We start from the raw sequence: 23,279 nt of genomic DNA on the forward strand, positions 1-23,279 counted from the left end.
GTGTTTTCCAAATTATTGCAATCAAAATTAAATATTTATAAAAGAAATTAAATGTGATTTTAAAAGAGAAGCCGTTTGCACAAGTGACAGAATACAGACCAAGACGTCAGTTATTCCCCATCATCTTTTCACACAGTGCTACGGGATCTTTAACTTTTGCCGGGACAGCGCTCCCTCCACCCCCATTAGATGGCCAGAATATACTGTGTGTAACGTTCCTTCAGCACCTTTAATAGCACAACACTTCTTCATACTGCGCTGCAGCTAGGAGGGGATACAAACCCCCCGTCTTCTGGCTTACAAGTAAAGGGGCTCCCAACTGAGTCACACCAACTCAACATTGAGGCCGTCATCTAGCAAAGCACTTAGGCATCTGCTTAAGTTTAAATAAATGAACTGTCCCAATGAGTCTACACACATCCTTAAAGTTAATCACGTGCTCAGTTGCTTTGCTGGAATAGGTCCTAGGTGAGGAAAAGGGAAGTAGCAGCAGAGTCTCAGCAGCCAGCCTAGCACCCCCACAATCCTACTCCGGCTGCCTTCGCTCCCTGAGCATGGCGGGGGAGCATGGCTGGGAACACTGAACCGCTCTGATAGGGAAGTGCACCCGGTGCAGCAGATAGCACCTGAAATACTGTCTTGGGGGAGCACATGCTAATGCTTTGCCTGCCCAACTCCCCTGCAAGTCTTATGCCTCCTCTCAGCCACAATGCTCTGTGGGTGCTGCATCTCTAGAGCTTGGCCAAAGAAAAGCGGGCAGGGGGGACTTCAATCTTGAAAATGTATCCCCATTTTTAGGCCAACTACCAACCTTTTCCAATTTTGATGAACTTTCAAATTTCAAAGAAAAAAAATTCAGACTCTGTATGAATTCCCCCCTCCCCACCCAACCAGCTCTATGCAGTTCGGCCCCACCACCTCTAGGAGCCTTATGGCCCACAGACTTTAACATGAGCCCAGTTAAACTGACCATCAAAAGGTTATAATCAGGAGTGCGCAAGAGACTCCATTACTCATTTCTTTCTAACAATAATGATTTCTAATATTACAATTTCTAATGTTCAATAAATGAGTTTAATTTCTTTTTTCATACATGATCTTAAAATGAGATTTTTAATTTTTTTATTTATTCCATAAACAATATAACAAAACTCAGCAAGTTAACAATATGACATTTTCACCATACAGAGTCAGTCACAAATATTTAAAACCTTTGCAACAAGAACAACAAAACCAAAAATATTACAAGAATAATTTACAAGAGGATCTATAAAACAGCGAAGCGCTCACAAATTTCCAGTTTCCTTTACACAATATCACTACACTCTTTCACAACATTTCTTTTTATTACAAAATTCCCAACAAAAGTTTAATTTTTTTCTTTGTATTTTGGTTTTTAAAACCAGAAACTTTTAAGTATACATCCTTTTATTAACACCCGGAGGTGCAAAAAAAAGGAAACCTCACACATACAAACACTTCACAGCACTTTTCTAAGAAAAATATACACTTACAAAATATTTTACAAATTGGCACACTTAAAAATATACAAGATTTTGTAGGCGTCTTAGAGTGATCCTTAAGAATTATACTTCAATTGACTCTACAGAATATTTATAAAGCTTATTCTAAAAGAAAAAAGGCAAATAATTTCCAAACATGTTAAAACTGTCGTGTAAAATGTTAAACAGAAATGGATATGTTACATTCATAAAAAGGGCCATTTACTATTTCTGAAATGCTCAAGGGGGATAAAAGTTATTTTAGCACCATAAAACAGTAGCAACTTACTAAAGAGGTGCCTCCAGTTCTATGGAAGTTAACTTAAGGAGCAGTACATTCAAATCTCTGTAGGCAGCAGTCAAAATGTCTACAGCCAGTGCTGCAGGCAGTGAAACAGAGCATCTCCTTAGATTTCTACCCTGCTTCCCACTGGGAGTAAAAGACAAAAGGAATTTAACTGATATCTTTCTTTTTTTACTTTCTTTTTAAAAAATCTTCCCTTTGTGCTTTTGAAATGTACATTTTTCTATCGAAGGGCAGCAGTGAATACAAATTTTATTTCTTGTTTCCTTTTTTCACCAAGTCTTCAAAGGCTCAGCAAACGTGTCTAGCAACCCAACTATCCTGTGAGATTGAGGGCACCCTCCTTTTTATAGATCCAAATTCTCTTAGATGGCTGTTACTCCATTGTCATTAGTGTCACTTGTTTACCTGAGAAACAGATTTTAAAAGCCTTGCTTCTACCACAGACATTGTATGTTATTTATTTTTTGCATTATTTTACACACTGAAAGATAAGGAGGCACATTCTCAAATAAGATGTCAGTGGCTTGAGCCATGCAACTTCCACTAGACTTTCTGGAAGCTGCACAGGAAAAGTCCAGTGCACTGAGTTGAGAAAGTACAGCCCAAGGGCCTGATCCTGCACCAACTGAAGTCTATGGACCTGGTTCTCTTCTCATTTACACCGACTTCAATGGAGTTTCTGACTTACACCACGGTAAGGCTTTGATCCAGCAAATCAGATAAGAATGCTTTAAGCATGTGACTAGTCTCATGGGACCTGTCATGTTTGGTCAAGTACTTAATGTTAAGCACGTGCTTAAGTGCTTCACTAGACTGGGGCCTAAGTGAAAGACGACTCTAATCCAATGGGTGCCAATGCTGAAACTGCTGAAAATGTCTTTATTTTGATTAATGGTAGATTGAGCTATAATGCCAGAAAATAGCAGTAAACATGACTTTTTAAACAAAAAAGTTACGCCCATGGCAATTGTTTCACAAAGTAAGCATCATCCACCTGATCCCAACACAATTTTCCCCCTCTCTGTTTAGGCCTTGATTAAGCAAGATATAAAAGCACATGCCAAAGTTTAAGCACAGGAGTAGGCCCAATTGGCTGTAATTGAACTAGTCACATGGTTAAGTCTGTTGCTGAATCGGGGTTCTAATTCAAGATTTTGGTTCCTTATTCAAGAAACACTATGCTAAAAGGGGGGAGGGGGCGCAAGTGGGGGAGAATACATAATTTTATGCTTTATGATTGCTCAAGTTCCCCATTATTAATCTTTTTGTCTTTACAAAACCTCTATATGCAAGTACCGCTAAGAAAACTAGGGACATCGGGGGTTGTAATTTAAAATCAGGTTGTCATGGGCATTTATTTTGAAAAGAAATATTCCTTATAGTGTATTTACAAAAAGAAAATGGAGAATTTCCCTATAAATGCAGGAGGCACCAGTCCTGCTAGAACCAGGATTAGCAAGCAAATGCAGCATTCTCCTCACCTTGACTCTGTCCAGCACAGGGATTTTTCTCACTTCAATTCTTGGAATTGGAATGAGAGCAAATGAAATTGGGCCACATTAAACTGACCCAGTTTATGCCAATCTAAGCAAGGCTAATAATGGGAATGGGTCCTTTTAAATTGGGTTGTTTGTCCCTTTATGTATTCTAATTTATCTCATGATTATAACTCACCAAAACTGAAATCTGCCAGAGTTGCAGTACAGCGCATCGTAAGAGAACAAGGATACTATATAATTTACATAGCATCCTTTATACAAAGGATCATAAAACGCATTGATAGTAAGAGTCAAACAAGATACACTGAAAACAGGGACTTCACGGCAAGCTGTAAAAGGGAATGGCTTAGTGGCTTGTAGTGAACATCCGACATAGATGAGCCAAAACAAATAAAATCGTGGAACTGTAGAGGATCCTGAGGAGGCAGACTAAAATGATGCAAAGTGGAGATGGGAGAGAAAATAAGGAGAGGGAAGGGTGGAGTGAATCCTTGGAGATTCCTTTAAAGGGAGATTTAAAAATGGCAAGAGGCCAGTTAGTGACAGGATCCTGGAGAGGGGACACTAGCTGCAATATTTTGGACCTTCCAGAATTTTTGAATGTAGGAGTATGCAAAAGGGAAGTGCGCTAATCAGGATAATAGAATAATAAGTGGTGAAGGCAGGAATGAGCTTTTTGACAAGGAATAAGATAAAGAGATTATGAAAATGTTCTCGAGGTAGCTTTAGGCAGGTGCACAGAAAAGTAAACAAGGGTAGAGGACAAAAATTTGGTTCAGGGAGAATTCCAAGATTTCTGGCTTTAGAAGCCAAGTGAAGGGGTGAGTTAGCAGAGGGATAATAGAGTCACAGGTGGAGCAGGGTCAATGTTTTACCCCAAGGACTTTTGTTTTTCAGGCATTCAGTGGCAAGGAATGATGGCACAGTCTAAGGATGACAGAGTCAAGGAGGCCAGAGAGATGGGAGACAGAAGGCTGAGAGAGTGAGTCAAGGGAGATGGAATCTGCAATTAATATTGTACTGAAATGTAGGGTAACTGAGTATTAATGGAGTTTGCAAGATACAATACAATAATTGATATGTTTTATGTACTGTATTATTGTCCTATTGCACATTTCTCAAATCCCATAAATATTGCTGTATGTTTCAGTACAGTGTATCTTATTATGAGTCACATGTTAAACACACACAACACAATGAAGACCAACAGAAATGTGCTTTCAAATGGCAGGTCTGAGTCAACGGGCAGGGAACTGCTGTTTCCTAGAACTGGGTCTGACCCTGCTCCATAGGAGCAGCAGCCTAAACATCCAAAATAGCAGTGATCACAGGTTCCTATCCCTCCCACCCACCATGTGCAGAATGGGAAACAGCTCTAGAAAATCTTAGTTAGCAACCCTTTTATTTTATAGAGCAGTTAATCTCTGATTACCACATAAATACAAAATACAACAGTGACTTTGTAATTACATAGGCCTGGACTGTCTCTTCGGGATCCAGATGTGGACGGGACCCTTTGTATGTGAATGTCTCCAGCTGTGGCATTGATTGAGAGAAAGGGTGCTGTGTCTTCCCACCCAGCTCCAGGGCCCCATGGATATGGAGAAGGGCAGGGGGCTGGCTGTGCTCTGTGACTCTATTCTCTGCCACAGTAGACATCCAAGTAGGAATTAACACTGTTTAACAGGGCTCTGAGTTCTCTTCCAGGTTGCTACTATGTAGCCACAAGGGGAGCCAAGCAATGGAAACATGGCTTAAGCAAAGCCATGCACCTAAGGGTGGGGGCCAGCAGAGCTATCCCTGTAGAGAGCTTTTGCTTTAGCAGTTCTGGGGTCCCTTAGACCTCACTCCCCACTTGCTGGATTTTCTGTGGGATGCTGCACTCTAGCTTGGGTCCCATAAATCAACAGTCACTATGAGATTGCAGAGCTACCATAATCTGATCCAGAGTCACTCACTCCAGGCAGAGCTATAATGTTATTTTTCAGGACAAATCAACCAATATGATACTTTCAGAGTAATTACAAAGCAGATTAGTTGTTAAGTAAAATAATGTTATTAAAGAGATGAGGCTAAACTAAAACCCCAGGATCTGAACAACCCCAAATGCTAAGAGATTTTGGATCCAGGTCAGAAGTTTGCAACTCAGTCCCATCTCTAAGTCTCAATACTAATAAAGTGGGGAATAATTTAATATAAAAATGTATAGCCACCTCCAACTCTGCCATTAATATTACAGAAAAAAACCTGACTATATCAAAAACACTTCCATGTACTGCAAACACAAAGTCTATCCTTATCTACTTTGAAATGCCACCTCAATACTCATGAATAGGTTGAGGAAGTGATCTCCTATTAGATTGCTACTAAGGCCCCTCTCCTTGTACCCATAATTTTCTATTGCATAAATATGTGACCTTACTTTTCTCTGCTTTCATTAGCTCCCCAGTTAGCAGGTCTCTTGCATATCAAGGTTTCATAATAAATCAGCAGCAAAATGCACAGGCTCCTAGTTGAACAAGGAAAATAAGTGAATTTTTGTTTTGTTTTTGTTTTCTCGAGGTGAGGGCATGGTGGGCTACAAATAAGGCCTTCTGAAAATACTTTTAGCATTCAATACTTATCACTATCTTCATATAGTCCAGTCGTGTATGATCTGGCCTCGATTTGGTGAAATCACAAATTTTTCTGTTTTCTCTGTTTTCTCTTTTATTATGTACCGAGTCAAAGAAAAAAATGGTTGCATTGAAAATTGTTTTCATTTTAAGTTTTCAAAAAATATTGGCATTGCAAAGTTAAACCCTTAGAAAACACCAAAGCTGTGATATGAGAGCACTTCTGACAGGATCAGCATAAAAATGTTTAAGAAACTTCTCAAAGAAAAGTAAATAGCAATAAATGTATGAAATGTAGTAGTTCTAATTTTATAACTATTTTAGAATTTATCCCAGGTTATTATAAAATATATAAAACTGAGATACAAAGTATCAGCAATATAACTTTGCACTTTAAATGATCTTCAGCTACAGGTTTTGCTTTAAGAAAACAGACACTTGAAAAGCAGCTGTTCTGTAGTCTCTAAATGCAGACATTTGAGTCCCTGTCAAACTTACCTTGAGTGATTTTCTGAATTCCTCCAACATTTCAACTTTCTCCTATAATGAAACCCAAAATTTCATCATTATGGTTTTTTTGCTCGTGTTTCTAAAGAAAGGACATTAAAATTTCCCAGCTTCAGTTTTAAAGTTCTTTTTTTTTTTTTTTTTTTTTTTGGTGAGCTTTAAACCACAGGGCAAATCCATGAAATGAGGTAAGTAAATTTGGCACACTTTTAGTTATGTCCATAAAACTTTTGGTAAGTTGTATAAGTGAACAACATCATTTTCACTGTGAGTTACAGGTGCTTTCAAAGGGGGGTGGTTAATACATAATCACTGGAATGTTTATAGTAAATCAAAAGGCATAGTTCCAGAAAACACTCACAACCCAATGTTGATAGAGAAGTAAAAATATGTACAATACAGTCACTTGTTCATAGTTTGGCACAATTTTTGTTGTTGTTGTGGGTAATAGTGCATAAACTACTGTACAACAGTATGACTTTTAAAAGTCTTTCACGGAGAATACCAGATTAGGTTTGCTTTCAAAGAATAAATTCCCACAATTTCAAACTCTTCATTTCAGCACTTACATTTCAACATACCACAAGGCATATTTTGAAAGAAACAAACAAAAACCAAAAAAAAAAAACCAAACATCAAACGTCTTTCTAGAAAAAGGAGTCTCTTCTTCAAACACAGGTAAAACCAAAGATGTTGTTTCTGCTTTAAGAAGAATGTAGTCTGATTCCCTGCAGAAAAATCAAACATTTTATGCCATCTTAGTTAGCCTGTGTGGAGCCACCACGATAGGATCATATGCTCTAAACTCTGATACAGCAGATGACGCTTTATGATATAGGTTATGATATAAACAGCAGAGGGGGCTAGAAAGCACTCAAAATTGCCACATGAAGCTCAATTATGAATGAGTTTTCATTTTCAAACTAAAGAGCCTTTAGTTAGATATCTTGGCTTTTGGATGCATAACCTCTTTTTTGTGTTTTGTTTTATACAAAATGTTCAAAAAAAAAGTCTTTCCTTTTCAAAATCATTAAAAAGAGCATGTAATTGTTTTGTTTTTTTTTCAATAAATAAGTAATTAAAAACTGAAGAAGCCAAACAGCAGAAAAGAGTAGCCTTGTTAGTTTTTTAACCCCAGCCAAGCCAGAAAATGGGTCATTCTTTTAGGTAGCTTGCAAGTAATAAGTATTTTCATGCACTTAAAAAAAACTGTAAAAGGGGAATGTCTCTTTCATGCAACTCTTGCTTTCAGGAAGGAAAAAATGAGGAACAGCGGGCTTAGCAGGTAGTAGGAAAGTTAAGGGTGCATTCCAGCCAGTTTGGTGCAGCATTACCTCAGTTTTTCAAAAGAAGCTGTCACAGATGGGTCCTTATGGGTCTGTTCACGGTCTGTTCGCTTTACTTTACAGTTCTCATCCCTCAGTGATTTAGAACTTGATTTATGACGGTACAGCTTTTTATGGGTAGGTCCATTATTGCCTAAAGTGCTCAGGTTACTATAGCTTTTATCAAAAAAGGGAGAGTGAATGTCTATATTGTACCCAGTTGAACAGTTGGGGCGACTGGGATCACAAGTTGTGGCTTTGCCATTATTTTTGCTTGAGCCCTTGTTGCTTGACTTGTGATTCTTCGCAGTTCCCGGGGAATTACCATTTCCCTTTTTCTTGGACTCTTGTGATGTCCCTGCCAAAATTTTAAGAGTTTTCAATTTCAGGCTGTTAGATTCAGGCGACCGAAATATATCTGGGACGCTGTTATGGCCTACAGGCCCCCACAAGGGTTCGATTGAGGCCATCATAAATCTCTGAACATCTGCCATTCCAGATGCAATGTTAGATAAAATATTGGAAGGTTCCTCAAATTCCCTTTGATCATCATCAAGGAGGTTGTTAGTGTTTGCTATGCTAGTTTCGGACCAGCCTGTACTATTGTCTTTTCTTAGTGACCATTCACCAGATAGTCCATTATGCTTCCCTATCTTTACAGAGGTTGGGCTGCGGTGCTGAATGCATTCAGCTAGTGCCTTTGTTGTTGAGGCTGTATTATTTAACTGATTGACTGTCCTGCTGCCAGCTGCTTGAGCCTTTTCACCATTGACTCCAGCTGCATTTTTCCCTTTCCTTGTTGATTTGGGAGTCTGCCTGGAATTCTTACTTTGTGGTTTATCAGTTCCTTTGTTAGTTTTAGGAGATTTTTTCCTGGTGTTTTTCTGGGGAGAACTTTGGTTTGTACCTACATTCTTGCTGGATGAACTTTTCCTCTTAGATTTTGACACTTTACTATTGGTGCTAATTTGACCAGATGGCTCATTAAATGTTGACAAGCATGGACTTTTTTCAAGGAGGCCAACAGAATCTTCATCATTGAACATATGGAACTGAAACTGATGATTATTTAAAGTAAACCCACTATCTGCCTGATCTTGGGTCTGGAGAACCCCACAGTTCCACTTGACCTTATCAGTATTGCTTAGCACAGTCTGAGTGGTCTCCTGAAAACCTTTCAGATTGCTTAGCGATTTGGTATCTGACACAGTTATCTGAGGGGAAAGGTTGGGGGTGTCTGGAGGAGACATTTCCGAAAGCGATGACTGACGGAACTTATCAGGTGTGAAGTTGGAGATGTCTAAAAGGTCCGTAGACTCTTTCAAAGGGGTTATTTCATCTATACTTTGTTGGATCACTAGCTTGGGACTGCAGTGGGCCAAGAAATCATCATTAATATCATCTTCACCATCCTTTTCACAAGACTTTAGACTTAAAGAACTGTAATTGCTCGAACTAACTGACAGTGAGCCCACTGAATCAAAACTAATGAGTCTGCCATCATCCGTACTTAGTGTACCTCGTTGGAAATGAAAGCGCCCCTCTCCATTATTAAAATGGCATGACTGATAAGAATCATCAGACTGCACTTGTTGGTTATCCGGCACATATTTTTTTTGGTATAGCAATTTGCTGCTATTCAGATTTACTTGACTATATCCAGAGGCTGGGAGGTTATCTGCTCCTGCTGAGCCACCAAACTCATTTGATAATGCAGAAGCCTCCCTCATGTCACTTGCAAATTCCTGATGGTTGCTGCTAGCAGCCTTGTTTGCTGGCCACATGCTACTGAAGTTGCTCTGCTCAATTTCTAAGTGGCCAGGTGACTGCTGCAGTTCAGATTCAGAAGGCGGGGACAGCACACAACTCTGGGCTGTCTGCAGAGCAGAGAACTGCTTTTCTGCCTGAACAATGCTAGGGAGGGAATGCTGCCGTTCAGCAGGATGCTGGGTGAAGTATGAGATACCAGTGTTACTTGACAAATCAGAAGCATCTAACAATGTCTGCAGATACCCGCCGGGGATCAGGGGTACATTGGTGGTGATATTAGCAGGTGGTAGAGGCTTGTCTGGAGAGCAGGTGGCTGGCAGGAAAGTAGAATTTTTAGCAACCTTATCCTCCTGGCACTCAGAAATATGGGAGGTCTCTGAAGCACAAGGAATATTTTCATCCTTCAAACTAGCTGCTGTGTCCTGATTTTCCAAAGCAGGGGAGATTTCTCCTGTATTTGTGGCAGCTTTGATTTTCTTGCATTTCAATCGGGCTTCACTTTTGAATTTGATTCGGCGTAGCACTTTCCTCTCTGTTCCCTTATATTCCCTTTCCTGTGATTTGTACTTCACTGAGGCAATGCCTGTGATGTCATTTAAATGTAATCCATTTGCGCAGCTGGGGGTAGCGATGGCTAATGTCTGCATCCCTTTCAGGCCTGCATCTTCTTTACTACTGCAAGGCTGCTTCTGATCAGAGGAGCAGGAGCCCAGTTTGTTCACCGATTGCTCAATGGCTTTAATTCTTTGAATCCTGTGCCTGTTTGCTAGTTTGCATTTTCGCTTTCTCGGGTGAGGGAGGAATGAGACATCCGAGCCATTAAGATAGAAATTCTGTTTGTGGTAAAGAGACGATCTAAGATAATCCATCCGGCTCTGCTGCCTCTCTTGCCAGAAGCCCTTCAGTGGGGCCAGTTTTTCATACTTGCTGAGCAGTTCCTCACTTAGGGTAACAGTAGTCTCATTGGCATCGACTTTACTGAGCTTCACCAGCATATGCTTCTCCCCTTTAAATCTGTTAATGATGATGTACTTGATGATAACCGGGGGCTCCTTGCGAGAGACTTTTCGCCTTTTCTTTGGGCACCATTCGTCGTCATCTTCCTCTTTGGGTCCATCCGGGAGCCACTCTTTCTTATCCAGAATCTTCTCACTCTCAATGGAATCCACATCGTACAAGTAATCATCGCTGTATCGTACTTTCCTCTTTGCCCGCAGCCCATAGTTCTGCTGAATGAAGGAATTGGAATGTTCCCTGGACAGATACCTGCTACAATCTTTTATATCCCGCAGCACATCATCCGAGGACTCCGTGCAGGTGCTGTCATCACTGAACTCCCCGGAGTCCTCTGTGGAATTCACAGAGTCCAAGAAGTGGCTCCTTTTAGAGCCTATATACTGTACCACCTCTGTACTGTTGCAAGTTTTATTTAAGGCAGCTTTCTCCTTCTCCTCCTCCCCGTCCTCCTCCTCTCCATCCTCCTCTTCCTCCCCCCAAATGATGCCCTCCTCGGATTTGAATTGGGAAGGATCAGCCCCACCACCAGCCCCCCTCTTGAGGGTGCTCTTGTTGTCCCTTTTAGTGCAGTTGCCAAACACGCTGGGAAAGAAGTTGAACTGGGCATCCTCTTGCAGGGCATTGGTCTTCTCCCTCACGTTGTCTTGGAAAGATTCATATCTAATCTTTAAGGAGCAGACGTCACTTCCCAAGGTTGAATCATCATCATCAAACATATAATTATCCACATCTTCCTCGGAAAACAAGTTTACAGAAAGCTCATTTTTGGAGCAAAGGTCAAGCAGCTCAATTTTACTTTCACTTATGAAAGATTCGAAATAGCCCCACTCCTGGTTGGGATTTGTTAGCAAAGGTTCCTCACCATTGCATTTGTCTGATAGTAATCCCTCATAATAATTTTTCTGAGTGGGGTCCTCTGAATCACTGTCAGATTTCTCTGCATCTCTTTTGTCTGCTGCCCTCGATTTATGCATAGGGAAGCTTAAAAGCTGGTCTGAAAGCAGCTGATCCCCATATCTCATGGTTTCTCCTGTGCTCATGCAGTGAATCCCTATATCAGAGACTGAACAGGTGTCATAATCCCTATTTATATCACCCACTTTCAAGCTTATTCCCGGCTCTGCATCAATGCCGTCCTTTGATTCAATAAAGCAGCCTAGACAGGTCCGGCTTGGCTGCATCAAGCAGTCACCAGTCAGAGCTGACATGCCTCCGGGCTCCATAATTGTGAATGGAGCCTTCTCACAATCGCCTGGCAGAGACCAGGAGCTCATGCTCTTTGTCACACAAGATGTAAGAGAAATAGCGTGTGCGGACGAATCATCTGAAGTGTTCTCAGGTACATCAGTGAGTCTCAGAGGAGAAGGAGGGCTCAACAAACAGGGCTTCCTTGAAGTCAGAGGAGGCAGCACTCGGTGGCACACTTGATTTTCCTTCTGAGCTATTGTCAAGGCTGAAAACGTAACCGCAGTATCTGCAGCAGTGCAAGGCTTCCCATCACTGTCTGGGTCATGTGACTCTGGAGGAATTGAAAGAAAAAGGGAGAGTGGAAGAGAAGGAATAAGAGAAAGAGAATTAGTTTAACAACCTTGGGATTCTGATCTGATTATTTTCCCCTCCTCTTGCTATGTTTTGGGAGATGACTTTTGCAAACAAACAACTTCTTTGAAAAACAGCAGTGTCTTGCTTACAAGACTGCAAGACTTGTGCATATGGACAGATTTGGCATCTATGCAATCTACTATAGTCACCTTTATCAAGAATATTTATTTTACACTGAAACTGATGAGAAAACTAATTTAATGTATTTATGCCAATTTGCACTAGCTGAGGATCTAGCCCATAATGTGTTTATGTAAACACCCAGAGTTATAAAATACAATATAAAGTAAAGAACAAATGTGTTACTGCACTGTTAATGAGGAGAAAACTAGGACACCAAAGTCAAGAAACTCAGAAGATGAAGGTTTTCAAGGCAGCACTAACTCCAGCACATCACACACTTGTGCATCTATTTAGTAACTTACAGGCAAAATTCTGGGGCTGTTGTGAGGTCCACGGTGCAGGGGTCAAGACATGAATCTCCATATCCCTCTGCACTCCCTGCAGACTAGCTCTGCAGTGACGCAGGGTATGTCTACACTTAAAACACTGCAGGGGCACAACTGCACCTCTGTAGCACTTCAGTCTAGACACTACCTACGCGGATGGGAGGGGTTCTCCCGTCGGCACAGGTAATCCACCTTCCCGAGAGGCAATAGCCAGGTCAACAGAAGAATTCTTCCATCAACCTAGAGCCGGTCGACACCAGGGGCTAGGTTGGTACAGCTACATCGCTCAGCCAGGCCTCTGTCTGCCAGTGCCTTGAGGAACAAGTATGGCCAGGGGATCTCCCATTCTATGGATCTATTGATATACAGAAATCTCTAGGGAGAACAGTGGCCTGTGGCTAATATTCCTGACAACATCCAGCAGTAGTGGCCTTAGGAGCACTGCTGAGCCAACAACTGCAAGATGGGGTTGAGGGTTCTGGACCTCAAGGCAGGTCTACACTGAAAACTTCCATCGGCATAGCTAAGTCTCTGACCTAACCCCCAGCGTAGACAGCACAATGCCAACAGAAGAATTCTTCCATCAAAATAGCGACCGCTTCTTGGGGAGACGGATTAACTACAGTGACGGGAGAACCCCTCCCCCTTTGCCATTGGGGGGGTCTACACTGCTGTGCTAGAAACTGTAGCTGCAGCTGTGAAACTGAGCGTGAAATTGGAATGGGATCAGAATCAGGCTCAAAGAGCTTAAGGCAGCTCCACACGATTGGCAGTCTTAAGGGTTGAGACACCTTTAGCTTTAAAGCCTTAAGCAGGTAAGAGCAACCTAAAACTAAAGCGATTCAGCATGCACCCCACCTTCCAAGTAATGCTACCTTCGGGGCCCTGTGAAAATGGAAATGTTTTACACATACACAGGCACATTACATTCCACCTTTAAACATATATAGCTTTAAAGCTACTGAACTGATTTCCCTGAAATGTGGTTTACTTTTCCTTTTTTAGAGAGGACTAAAAACAACAGGGTTCAAGAGTTCCTCACTTGAGCCATTTCTGAGTTTGAGGCTGCAAAAATTTCAATTGGATTATACGGGAAAGCAACTTTTGGGCCAGCTCCCATAACTTCAACACAAAATGAACAAAACAAATGAACAAATTCAGCTCCAACTTAAAAAAAAAATAAATCAACTTTGAGCTGACAGTAAGCATGGGAAATTGAAGCCAAAAGGAATATGTCTGTGAAAGTTACAAGGATATGAACAAGGGAAGTTAAAATGACAATGGGAACTCGGTCTTAAAACATTCACTACCACCTAAATCATCTCCATTTTTTAGATCTACATCTGTAAAAATGAGCTTGACTCCTTTGAGGTGCAAATCCTGAAAAATGGATTTTCCAGGGACTGTATAATGATAAAGTCAAGATCATATTCAATTAAAAGGTGTATTTACTCAATGGACTGTAGTGACTTCAATGTACAGAGGGGCTGAGAGCCAAGAAGAGCATTTCAGACGTAACTATCGATTTTCTGGCTTTTGTCACAGTTTTTGGTCACAATTTTAACATTATTTCAGTATTTTATGGTAACATGTTAACTCAAAAGCTAAGTAAAAACACAGTAGCCCAAATACTCATCTATAGCCAAAGAGAGTGCAGTATAGTTGCAGAGAGGGAGGGGTGCAAAAGGGGCCTCCTTTGCACTCCCCAAGTTCTCAGCCTGTTTCATGCCAAGCCAATCACTAGCTGTAAGTTAGAGCTACCTAAAAGCTACTCTAAATTACACTGGATGCCAGTGTCCCCAACAGGTCAGTAAAGCAGTGAGGGATTAATAGGATATAGAGAAGCCCTGGCTACCACCATAATGAACATGCAAACATAAGAACGGCCATACTGGGTCAGATCAATGGTCCATCTAGACCAATATCCTATCTTCTGACAGTGGCCAGTTGCAGATGCTTCAAAGCGAATGAACAGAACACGCCAATCATTGAATGATCCATCCGCTATCATCCACTCCCAGCTTCTGGCAGTCAGAGGCTAGTGATACCCAGGGCATGGGATTGCATCCCTAACCATCTTGGCTAATAGCCATTGATGGACCTCTCCTCCATGAACTTAATTTTTTTTTGAACTGTGTTATAGTTTTGGCCTTCACAACATCCCCTGGCAATGAGTTCCACAGGTTGACTGTGTGTTGTGTGAAGAAGTACTTCCTTTTGTTTGTTTTAAACCTGCTGCCTATCAGTTTCATTGGTGACCCGTGGTTCTTGTGAAGGAGTAAATATCACTTTCTTATTCACTTTCTCCACGCCATTCATGATTTTATATACCTCTAACATATCCCCCCCTTAGTCGTCTCTTTTCCAAGCTGAAAAGTCCCAGTCTTTTTAATCGCTCCTCATATGGAAGCTGTTCCATACCCTTCTTCCAGATCATTTATGAATATATTGAACAGCCCTGGTCCCAATACAGATCCTTGGGGGAACCAGCTATTTACCTTTCTCAACTGTGAGACGTGACCATTTATTCCTACCCTTTATTTTCTACCTTCTAAACAGTTACTGATCCATGACAGGACCTTCCTTCTTATCCCAAGTCTGCTTACATTGCTTAAGAGCCTTCGGTGAGGAATATTGTCAAAGGCTTTTTGAAAGTCCAATCACCTGGTACAGAAACTGATTTAAGAGGTGATAAGTTACATACAACACTTAGTAGTTCTGCAATTTCATATCTGAGTTCCTTCAGAAGGGAGATGATGATGGCATAAGAACTGCCATGCTGACTAAGTCACAATCCCCTACACTGTAGTGATCCTCACATGGGCAAAGACACTGCTGTCAGCACATAACCTGCTTTTGGTTCAGCATCAAGTAACTGCACAGCACTGGAAGATCTGGGCCAAAACCTTTAGAAAATTCACTATTATACTCCAGTATTTAATTAAGACATTTTCCTATTTCTGTTTGTTTAACTGCATTTCATGGAAGTTGTATCAGATTCTACAAATCAAATCAGTTTCTATTGACAAGGTAACCATTGATTCTGCTTGGTAGGAGTAGATTAGGCACACGCATAATGGCCAGGAAATCTCTTTGTAGCTCTAGCAACTGTCACCCACTATTATTTTACAGACTGTTTGCATGTATCTGATAAAGAATAAGATTGGCTGAAACTGACAGATATATTCTGAATTCTGTCATGCTGGAAATCACAAATGTGTGTTTCATTTCTCACTACTCTATCAACTAACAACAGTGCTATTCACCTATACGTCTGGAGTTACTCTGGATTTATAGCTGTGTGGAAGAGAATAGAATTTGCACCTATAGACTTATGCTTCCAAATTCATTTTGATAGAGTACAAGAATCCGAGCCTATACCACCTCACAAGATTGGGCCCTCAAAGATCCAATATGGTCAAATATCAACAGTCAGAAAAATTAAAAGGCTAATAACAATTTTAAACAGAAACACGCACTTAACCATGTATGTTTAAATAAATTTTAGAGATGCTACAAAGAATGAAAATGCCAGTTTTTGTCGCAGTGCTAGGAACTTGAAAGCTAAATGACATCAGCAAATGCTCAGAGGAATTATTTGAATCGTAGAATCATAGAACTGGAAGGGTCCTTGAGAGGTCACCTAGTCCAGTACCCTGCACTCATGGCAGACTAATTATCTCGACCATTCCTGACAGGTGTTTGTCTAACCTCCTCTTAAAAATCTCCAATGATGGAGATTCCACAACCTCCCTAGGCAATTTATTCCAGTGCTTCACCACCCTGACAGGACGTTTTTCCTCATGTCCAACCTAAACCTCCCTTGCTGCAATTTAAGCCCATTGCTTCTTGTCCTATCCTCAGAGGTTAAGAAAAACAATTTTTCTTCCTCCTCCTTGTAACCACCTTTTAAATACTTGAAAACTGTTATCATGTCCCCTCTCAGTTTTCTCTATTCCAGACTAAACAAACCCAATTTTTTCAGTCTTCCCTCGTAGGTCATGTTTTCTAGACCTTTAATAATTTTTGTTGCTCTTCTCTGGACTCTCCAATTTGTCCACATCCTTCCTGAAATGTGGTGCCCAGAATTGGACACAATACTCCAGTTGAGGCCTAATCAGTGTGGAGTAGAGCGGAAGAATTATTTCTCGTGTCTTGCTTACAACACTCCTGCTAATACATCCCAGAATGATGTTCGCTTTTTTTGCAACAGCGTTACACTGTTGACTCATATTTAACTGTGGTCCACTATGACCCCAGATCCCTTTCTGCAGTACTCCTTCCTAGGCAGTCATTTCCCATTTTGTATGTGTGCAACTGATTGTTCCTTCCTAAATGGAGTACTTTGCATTTATCCTTATTGAAGTTCATCCTATTTACTTCAGATGATTTCTCCTGTTTGTCCAGATCATTTTGAATTATAATCCTATCCTGCAAAGCACTTGTAACCCCTCCCAGCTTGGTATCATCTGCAAACTTTATAAGTGTACTCTCTATGCCATTATCTAAATCATTGATGAAGACATTGAACAGAACCAGACCCAGAACCAATCCCTGCAGGACCCCACTCATTATGTGCCCTTCTAGCCTGATTGTGAACCACTGATAACTCCTCTCTGGGAACGGTTTTCCAACCAGTTATGCACCCACCTTATAGAAGCTCCATCAGGTTTGCAGGCAAGCATAGCACTGAAGAATACTTTTAATTAGTTATTGCTTTTGAAAGCAAGTATGGAGCAGTTGAAAATGACCAAAGACAAAGCTAGATACAGGAAATTTTGGGCATGTTCCTGAAAGATGCCAATCATTTCCCACTGATTTCAGTGGGAGTTGAAATTACTCAACAGTTCTCAGGATCATGACTTTACCAGTAGCATGTGTTTATGCACAGAAGAGGTGCCTAGAATTCTAATGTGATCTTGGGACAGCAAGTTGGAGGGACCATGCTGCCAAAATGGTCACAACAGTATGTAACAAAAACCAATACACTCAAAAAAAAAATCACAATTCAGATCTATGTGTGTGTGTGTGGGCATGCACATATGTGTGGGGAAAAAGCAGCAGTTGTTGCTTAAGGTTTAAAAACTGAAGATTCATAGCTGCAGCAACATATTTGCACAAAATATCCATCTGCCCCACTGCTCTACATTTTGAAGATGTCGGCAATACTCAGAAATTAAATACATGAACTAGGAAAGTAGATTGGCTTGCTGTTATCACTGCTGCTTCGTGCACTGTAATTAGGTTTCCTTACCATTTTCTTTCACCCCATTAATCAGGATAGTTTCATGGTCTTCTGAGGCACAATCCTTATCTTGTTGGTCATCCATCAATTTAACCTCTTATTGTTCATTCCATACTCCACTGCATCTAGCCAACCTGTACATTTCCAAAAACATAATTACAGTCATTAAAATTCCTGAAATAAGCTCACAGAACTGTGAATAAAAGAAAAAAACATTACACACAGCTACTAACCCTGTTTAGGAGGACAAACACTATTTATTATAACAAAGTAGCTATCATATTTTCACTCTTCTAATCCAAAACCTCCCCCAGTCCAATGTATTTCAATGGAGTTAAAAAGAGATGACTCCATTTTCTTCCCAAAAGAACAACAAGCATCAGTAACACAATTTCTTTGCAGTTGTTGAGGAATTTTTCACTACCACCGAGAATTTTACTTCAGTGCAAATCCAAATTTCAGTGGTTCCCCAGAGAGGATGACTTTGTTAAAATGAGACTCCCAGCTTACGGACACCGACACCATTCCCAGCGCCTCAGTCCATTGCTGTGTCTGCCACAATGTTTCATTCAGTGGGCCACGGAGCCCAGTAAAAGATCTACTGACATATTTTAATCAAAGAGACTCCCCATATTTTCAGTAAAATTTCCCAGTCATAAACTATGTATCATTTAGAGCAGTGGTTCCCAAACTTTAACAGCCCGCAAACCCCTTTCACTAAATTGTGAAATCTCGTGAATCCCCTCCTAAAAATGAATATTTCCAGGGATTTAAGTTTAAATATCCTCCGCACGGCTCCTGCTGCTGGACCCCGTTGACTGCCCCAGTCAACTGAGCTCCATTGAGCTCGGGCTGCAGGTCCCGCTGACCGCCGGGGCTCGGGCTGCCAGCCCCAACTGCCTGGCCCCGCTCTCCCTGGGGCTTGGGCTACCAGCCCCGTGTGGAGTGCTGGGGTTCAGGCAGCCGGCTGTCTCATGGGGGCAGGGCTCGGGCTGCCAGCCCCAACTTCCCGGCCCCGCTCTCCCTGGGGCTTGGGCTACCAGCCCCGTGTGGAGTGCTGGGGTTCAGGCAGCCGGCTGGCTCATGGGGGCAGGGTTCGGGCTGCCAGCCCCAACTGCCCGGCCCCGCTCTCCCTGGGGCTCAGGCTGTTTGCCCTGCAACTGGGTCCCACCTGCTGCCTCTAATGCCCAGGGTCCTCTGGCCGCCATTAGTGAAATTTTTCTGGCGAATCCCCTGTAATGTTCTGTGAACCCCCAGGAGTTCGCGAACCCCAGTTTGGGAACCACAGATTTAGAGTATTTGCATGTAATTTTAGGAAGATTAACTTTTAAGTATGACAGATGCTCTACATTTTCCAGATACAGGCTGCTTAATAATGTCTCCTGCCTGTTAAACATGCGTTCAGGAGATACACAGTCTAAAGTAGTAAGTGAGACAGCTTGACTTCTTTGGAATGGGCCGCTTGCTGTGTGAGGAATCTTTGGTGGGAGGAGTACTGCAATTTGGTAAGAAGCTTAAACACATCATGGATTGACATTAAACAAATCCATTCTGTCCCTCTCTTATGGTTTTCCAGGTAGAAGACAAATGTGCAATGATCATTCATTTCCAATAACCACATGTTAGGGTTGCCAACTTTCTAACTGCACAAAACCGAACACCCCTGCCCCTTCTCTGAGGCCACACCTCCTGCCCCGTCCCTTCCTCGAAGCCCCATCCACCACTCACTACATTCCCCCTCCCTCGGTGGCTCACTCTCCCCCACCCTCACTCACTTTCACTGGGCTGGGGCAGGGGTTTGGGGTGCAGGAGGAGTATGGGCTCTGGGTTGGGGATGAGGCATTTGGGGTGCAGGAGGGGGCTCTTGGTTTGGGGCAGGGGCTCAGGGATGGGGAAGGGCATTGGGGTGTGGGCTCACTTTGGGTGGCAGGGCTAAGGCAGGCTCCCTGCCTGTCCTGGCTCTGCACTGCGCCCTGGAAGTGGCCAACAGGTCTGGCTCCTACGTGGAGGTGCGGAAGTGCCTCCGCATGGCTCTCGCCCACAGGCACACTCCCCCCCGCAGCTCCCATCGGCCATGGTTCCCGGCCAATGGGAGTGCCAAGCTGGTGCTTGGGACGGGGGCAGCGTGCAGAGCCCCATGACCTCCCCCACCTAGGAGCCAGACCTACTGGCCACTTCCGGGGCGCAGCGCGGTGCCTGGACACATAGGCACTCGCCTTCCTTAGACCCACAGCACCGCTGACTGGACTTTTAACGGCCTGGTCGGCAGTGTTGACCGGAGCCGCCAGGAGCCCTTTTCAACTGGGCGTTCCAGTCCAAAACCGAACACCAGGCAACCCTACCACACGTGAGTAAAGTCGGATGACTGCACATTCAGCTATCCACACCTCACATTTTTGAACTGCTTGCTTGCTCATTTCAAAGCACCACAAATATGTATGTGCGTCTGGATGATCTCACATTCTGTATTTGGAATGCTGCATGCTGTAATAAATGTCCCTATTTATTTGAATCTGTCATCATCTCTGGTGTGTAGTGGTGATTCTCTAACTTGCACAGGGGCCAGTCAGCACAGGATGGAGAAGCTGAAGCCAGCTCCCTGACAGCTAACCTCCACCTCGTCTGAGTAAATTTGTCATTCACATTGCATACCACATTTCTCCAGAAAGAAAACACTGATACAGACACAAAACACTGGCAAGCTTGGACACCATGATTCCACGTCTTTTTAAAAAGACACCACTAGGATTTAATTTAGGTGAGTACGCGAACGACTCTAAGAATGTTTTCTTAAAACATTCCAACACCAAAATTGGGAAAATTTCCCCACACATTTGTTTCCTGCAGTTTTGTTCTACATCTTCCCCTTGGCCCTACTAATGAGCTGTATGAAAGCTGCAGATCATTGAATTGAGGGATAAGATAACAATGCAACATCTGAAACTGATTCTCTTATTTCAACTTTCCATCAGTTGTTCTCCAAATCAGATCATCAAAAAATCCAAAATGTGCTTTTTTTCTGTTTTGTAAACCAAGGGGATGCTCCACAAGTCTTATGCGGCCTGGTATTCCTGGAGTGGAGGAAGCTGACTCCAAAGACAGAATGTGGACAGACATGAAAGCAATATTCCTGAGGTCAAATTCTGTTGGACAGGCTCAGTGTTAGTGTCTCACAAAGAATGTTCTCTAAATAATATTCATCTCACACAGCCTCTCTCTGTCCTATAGGCAATAATGATATTGCAATGTATACAGAATCTTATTGTGTAGAAAAATCCTTTGATCAGTTTCCTTCAAGGAAGCACTCCTTTTCCTATAAACAGAAAGCATGGGTAAAATCTACATTTACTTATTTTGCAGGGGCTGAAATCAAAACTAGGGCAGAGGAAGAAACACCCCCAAATTACAAGATTAAAATATCTGGACTACTTTCTACATTTGTCTCCTGCCAGGTAATCTGAAGGCCTAAAGTGCTAGCTGTGTTATCAGTTACTATACGTGTAGAGCCTGATTCTGCTCCCACTAGTATTAGATTTACACTCGTGAAACTCCACTGACTTCAACTGAAATGCTACTGAGTTACGCATGTGTGAGAGCAGAATTTGTTTAATTACTCGCGAAGATGCTACAGTTTATTTTGCTTCTCCTCTGCTAGACTCATGAGACACTTGTTTTCCCAAGTGCAGTGCATGAGTGTCCTTGACAGATATACACATGGAGTGGACCACTGCCCTCTCAGACTAGGAGGGTCAGCCATTTCTTTGCTCCAGTCTCCCAGTGGGGGAAATGGACAGGCTAGTGGCAGGAGCAGGCATGCCAGGGTGAGGCAAAGGAAGCACCTCTTTCCCAGCCAGCTCTTGGTCCCACAGTGATCCACCAGAAACATATCAGATCACCTGGGATTGTGGGATCTTGTCTGTGGAAACCCCAATTCTGCTGGGAGTCCTTGGCTGATGATTGGGCAGGAGGCTGCCCGGTGCTACAGCTGGTTCAGGGGCACAGGGCCTCTGCACAGATGGCCCTGATCTCTTGTAGATCTTTGGGGATTCTCCAGGTTCATTGCTGGGCCCTGTGGGCTGTTCCACGAGGGGCAAAACTTGCTCCCTCAAATGACTGATTGGGAACAAATTATGCAATGGGATCTTTGGAGAGATCTCCCTCTCCTCCCCCGAGGCCCCTCCAGCAGGTTTTACAATAGGAGGAGGGGTGATCTGGCTCACAGTATTTTCAGGCACAGCAGTGCTTGGAGATGTCTTGCAAGTGCATACAGAGGATGAAGATAAAGAAACCCAATAAGCGGTGATAACCATGTCATCTAGTATCTGGCTGCTGATATATATGTCTACAGCTTGATGCGGATCTCCTGACTCAATTTTCCCATGTGCCAGCATTATCCTCTGAGGCCAAATACACCTCCAAGCATGGAAAAATCCATGCTGTAAAATAAATATTCTACTGTGGGTATGAACTGCCTGGAAAATGGAAACTGATCTATAGCTATCAAGTTAGCTTTATGAATAGAGATAAGATACACATACCTATATACACACAGAGGCCAATATTAGGTAGGTAGGTAGATGATCCGGTGGTGATAGCTGCTCCATAGTTAAGGCTGAAACAGAGTGTTAGTTTAAAGCTGAATATATGGAGGGTCAGTAGCCCTCAGATGAGACCCAGCATAGCGATTCCAATAATCAAATACCTAGTGAAGTGTCCATTGCTTGTTTTTGTTGTGGATGGCAAGGGTTGCAAGAGACACAGAATTGAGGGAAATCTTTTTTACGGAGAGGAGGATTAAAAACCACCATCATGGGAGATCTGATTTTCTGCAACAGAGTTGTAAATAAGTGCAAGTGTTGGAGTGAGGCCTGTATGTGCAATTAGGTCTTAGAGAAAACCTCCAGAGAAATTAATTAGGTGTCAAAGCTTCTGATGCCTCTGACAGGTCTTATAAGAATTAGGATACTTTTAATGAAACCATATACTTTAAAAAACACACCAAGTAAATGTCTCTAAGATATTTATGCACTGAAAAGTAACACAGCAAGAGAGCCCAGGTTTCCGCATAGTAAAAACAGACACTGCACACTCTGTGTTCTCATTAATACAAAGTCTTCCCTCTTCTTGGAGTGCTGTATTCATTAGGCCTTTCACAGAATAAAAAAACATGAATTGCAAAGCCCTCTCTAGCTAGGGCTCTAGGGCAGGTGCTTCTTCCCCAGGCATCAAACTGTAGCAAGTGAAAAAAGAATCAGAGCAGTCCAAAATATAGATATATTTCCTTTCCAGCTATGAGGGCTGGAGTCCTTCTTGTAGACTTTCTGACCTCCCATTTCCCTTCCTAAGCAAAGTCAGCATATTTTATACCTCCTGCTAGGTTAGCTGAAAGGGTATCAAGGGCCATCTGCCAAGCAAATCCAACTTCAAAACCCTTTGCTGGA

General features: G+C 42.3%; 1 protein-coding gene across 2 annotated transcripts in view; it reads right to left on the bottom strand.

The window, feature by feature from the left end:
- Nucleotides 1-1,105: 1,105 nt before the first annotated feature.
- NEXMIF (neurite extension and migration factor) overlaps nt 1,106-23,279 on the bottom strand; it is a 230,930-nt gene continuing 208,756 nt past the window's right edge. For both annotated transcript variants that reach the window (XM_048864188.2, XM_048864187.2), the window contains exons 3-4: nt 17,848-17,972; nt 1,106-12,061 (exon numbers count right to left, since the gene is read on the bottom strand). In XM_048864188.2, the coding sequence (XP_048720145.2) occupies nt 7,761-12,061; nt 17,848-17,923 (4,377 nt within the window). In that variant the 5' untranslated portion in view covers nt 17,924-17,972 and the 3' untranslated portion in view covers nt 1,106-7,760. The remainder of the gene's footprint in view (nt 12,062-17,847; nt 17,973-23,279) is intronic.

Source organism: Caretta caretta, chromosome 9, assembly GCF_965140235.1.
Source record: "Caretta caretta isolate rCarCar2 chromosome 9, rCarCar1.hap1, whole genome shotgun sequence".
NCBI lineage: Eukaryota > Metazoa > Chordata > Testudines > Cheloniidae > Caretta > Caretta caretta.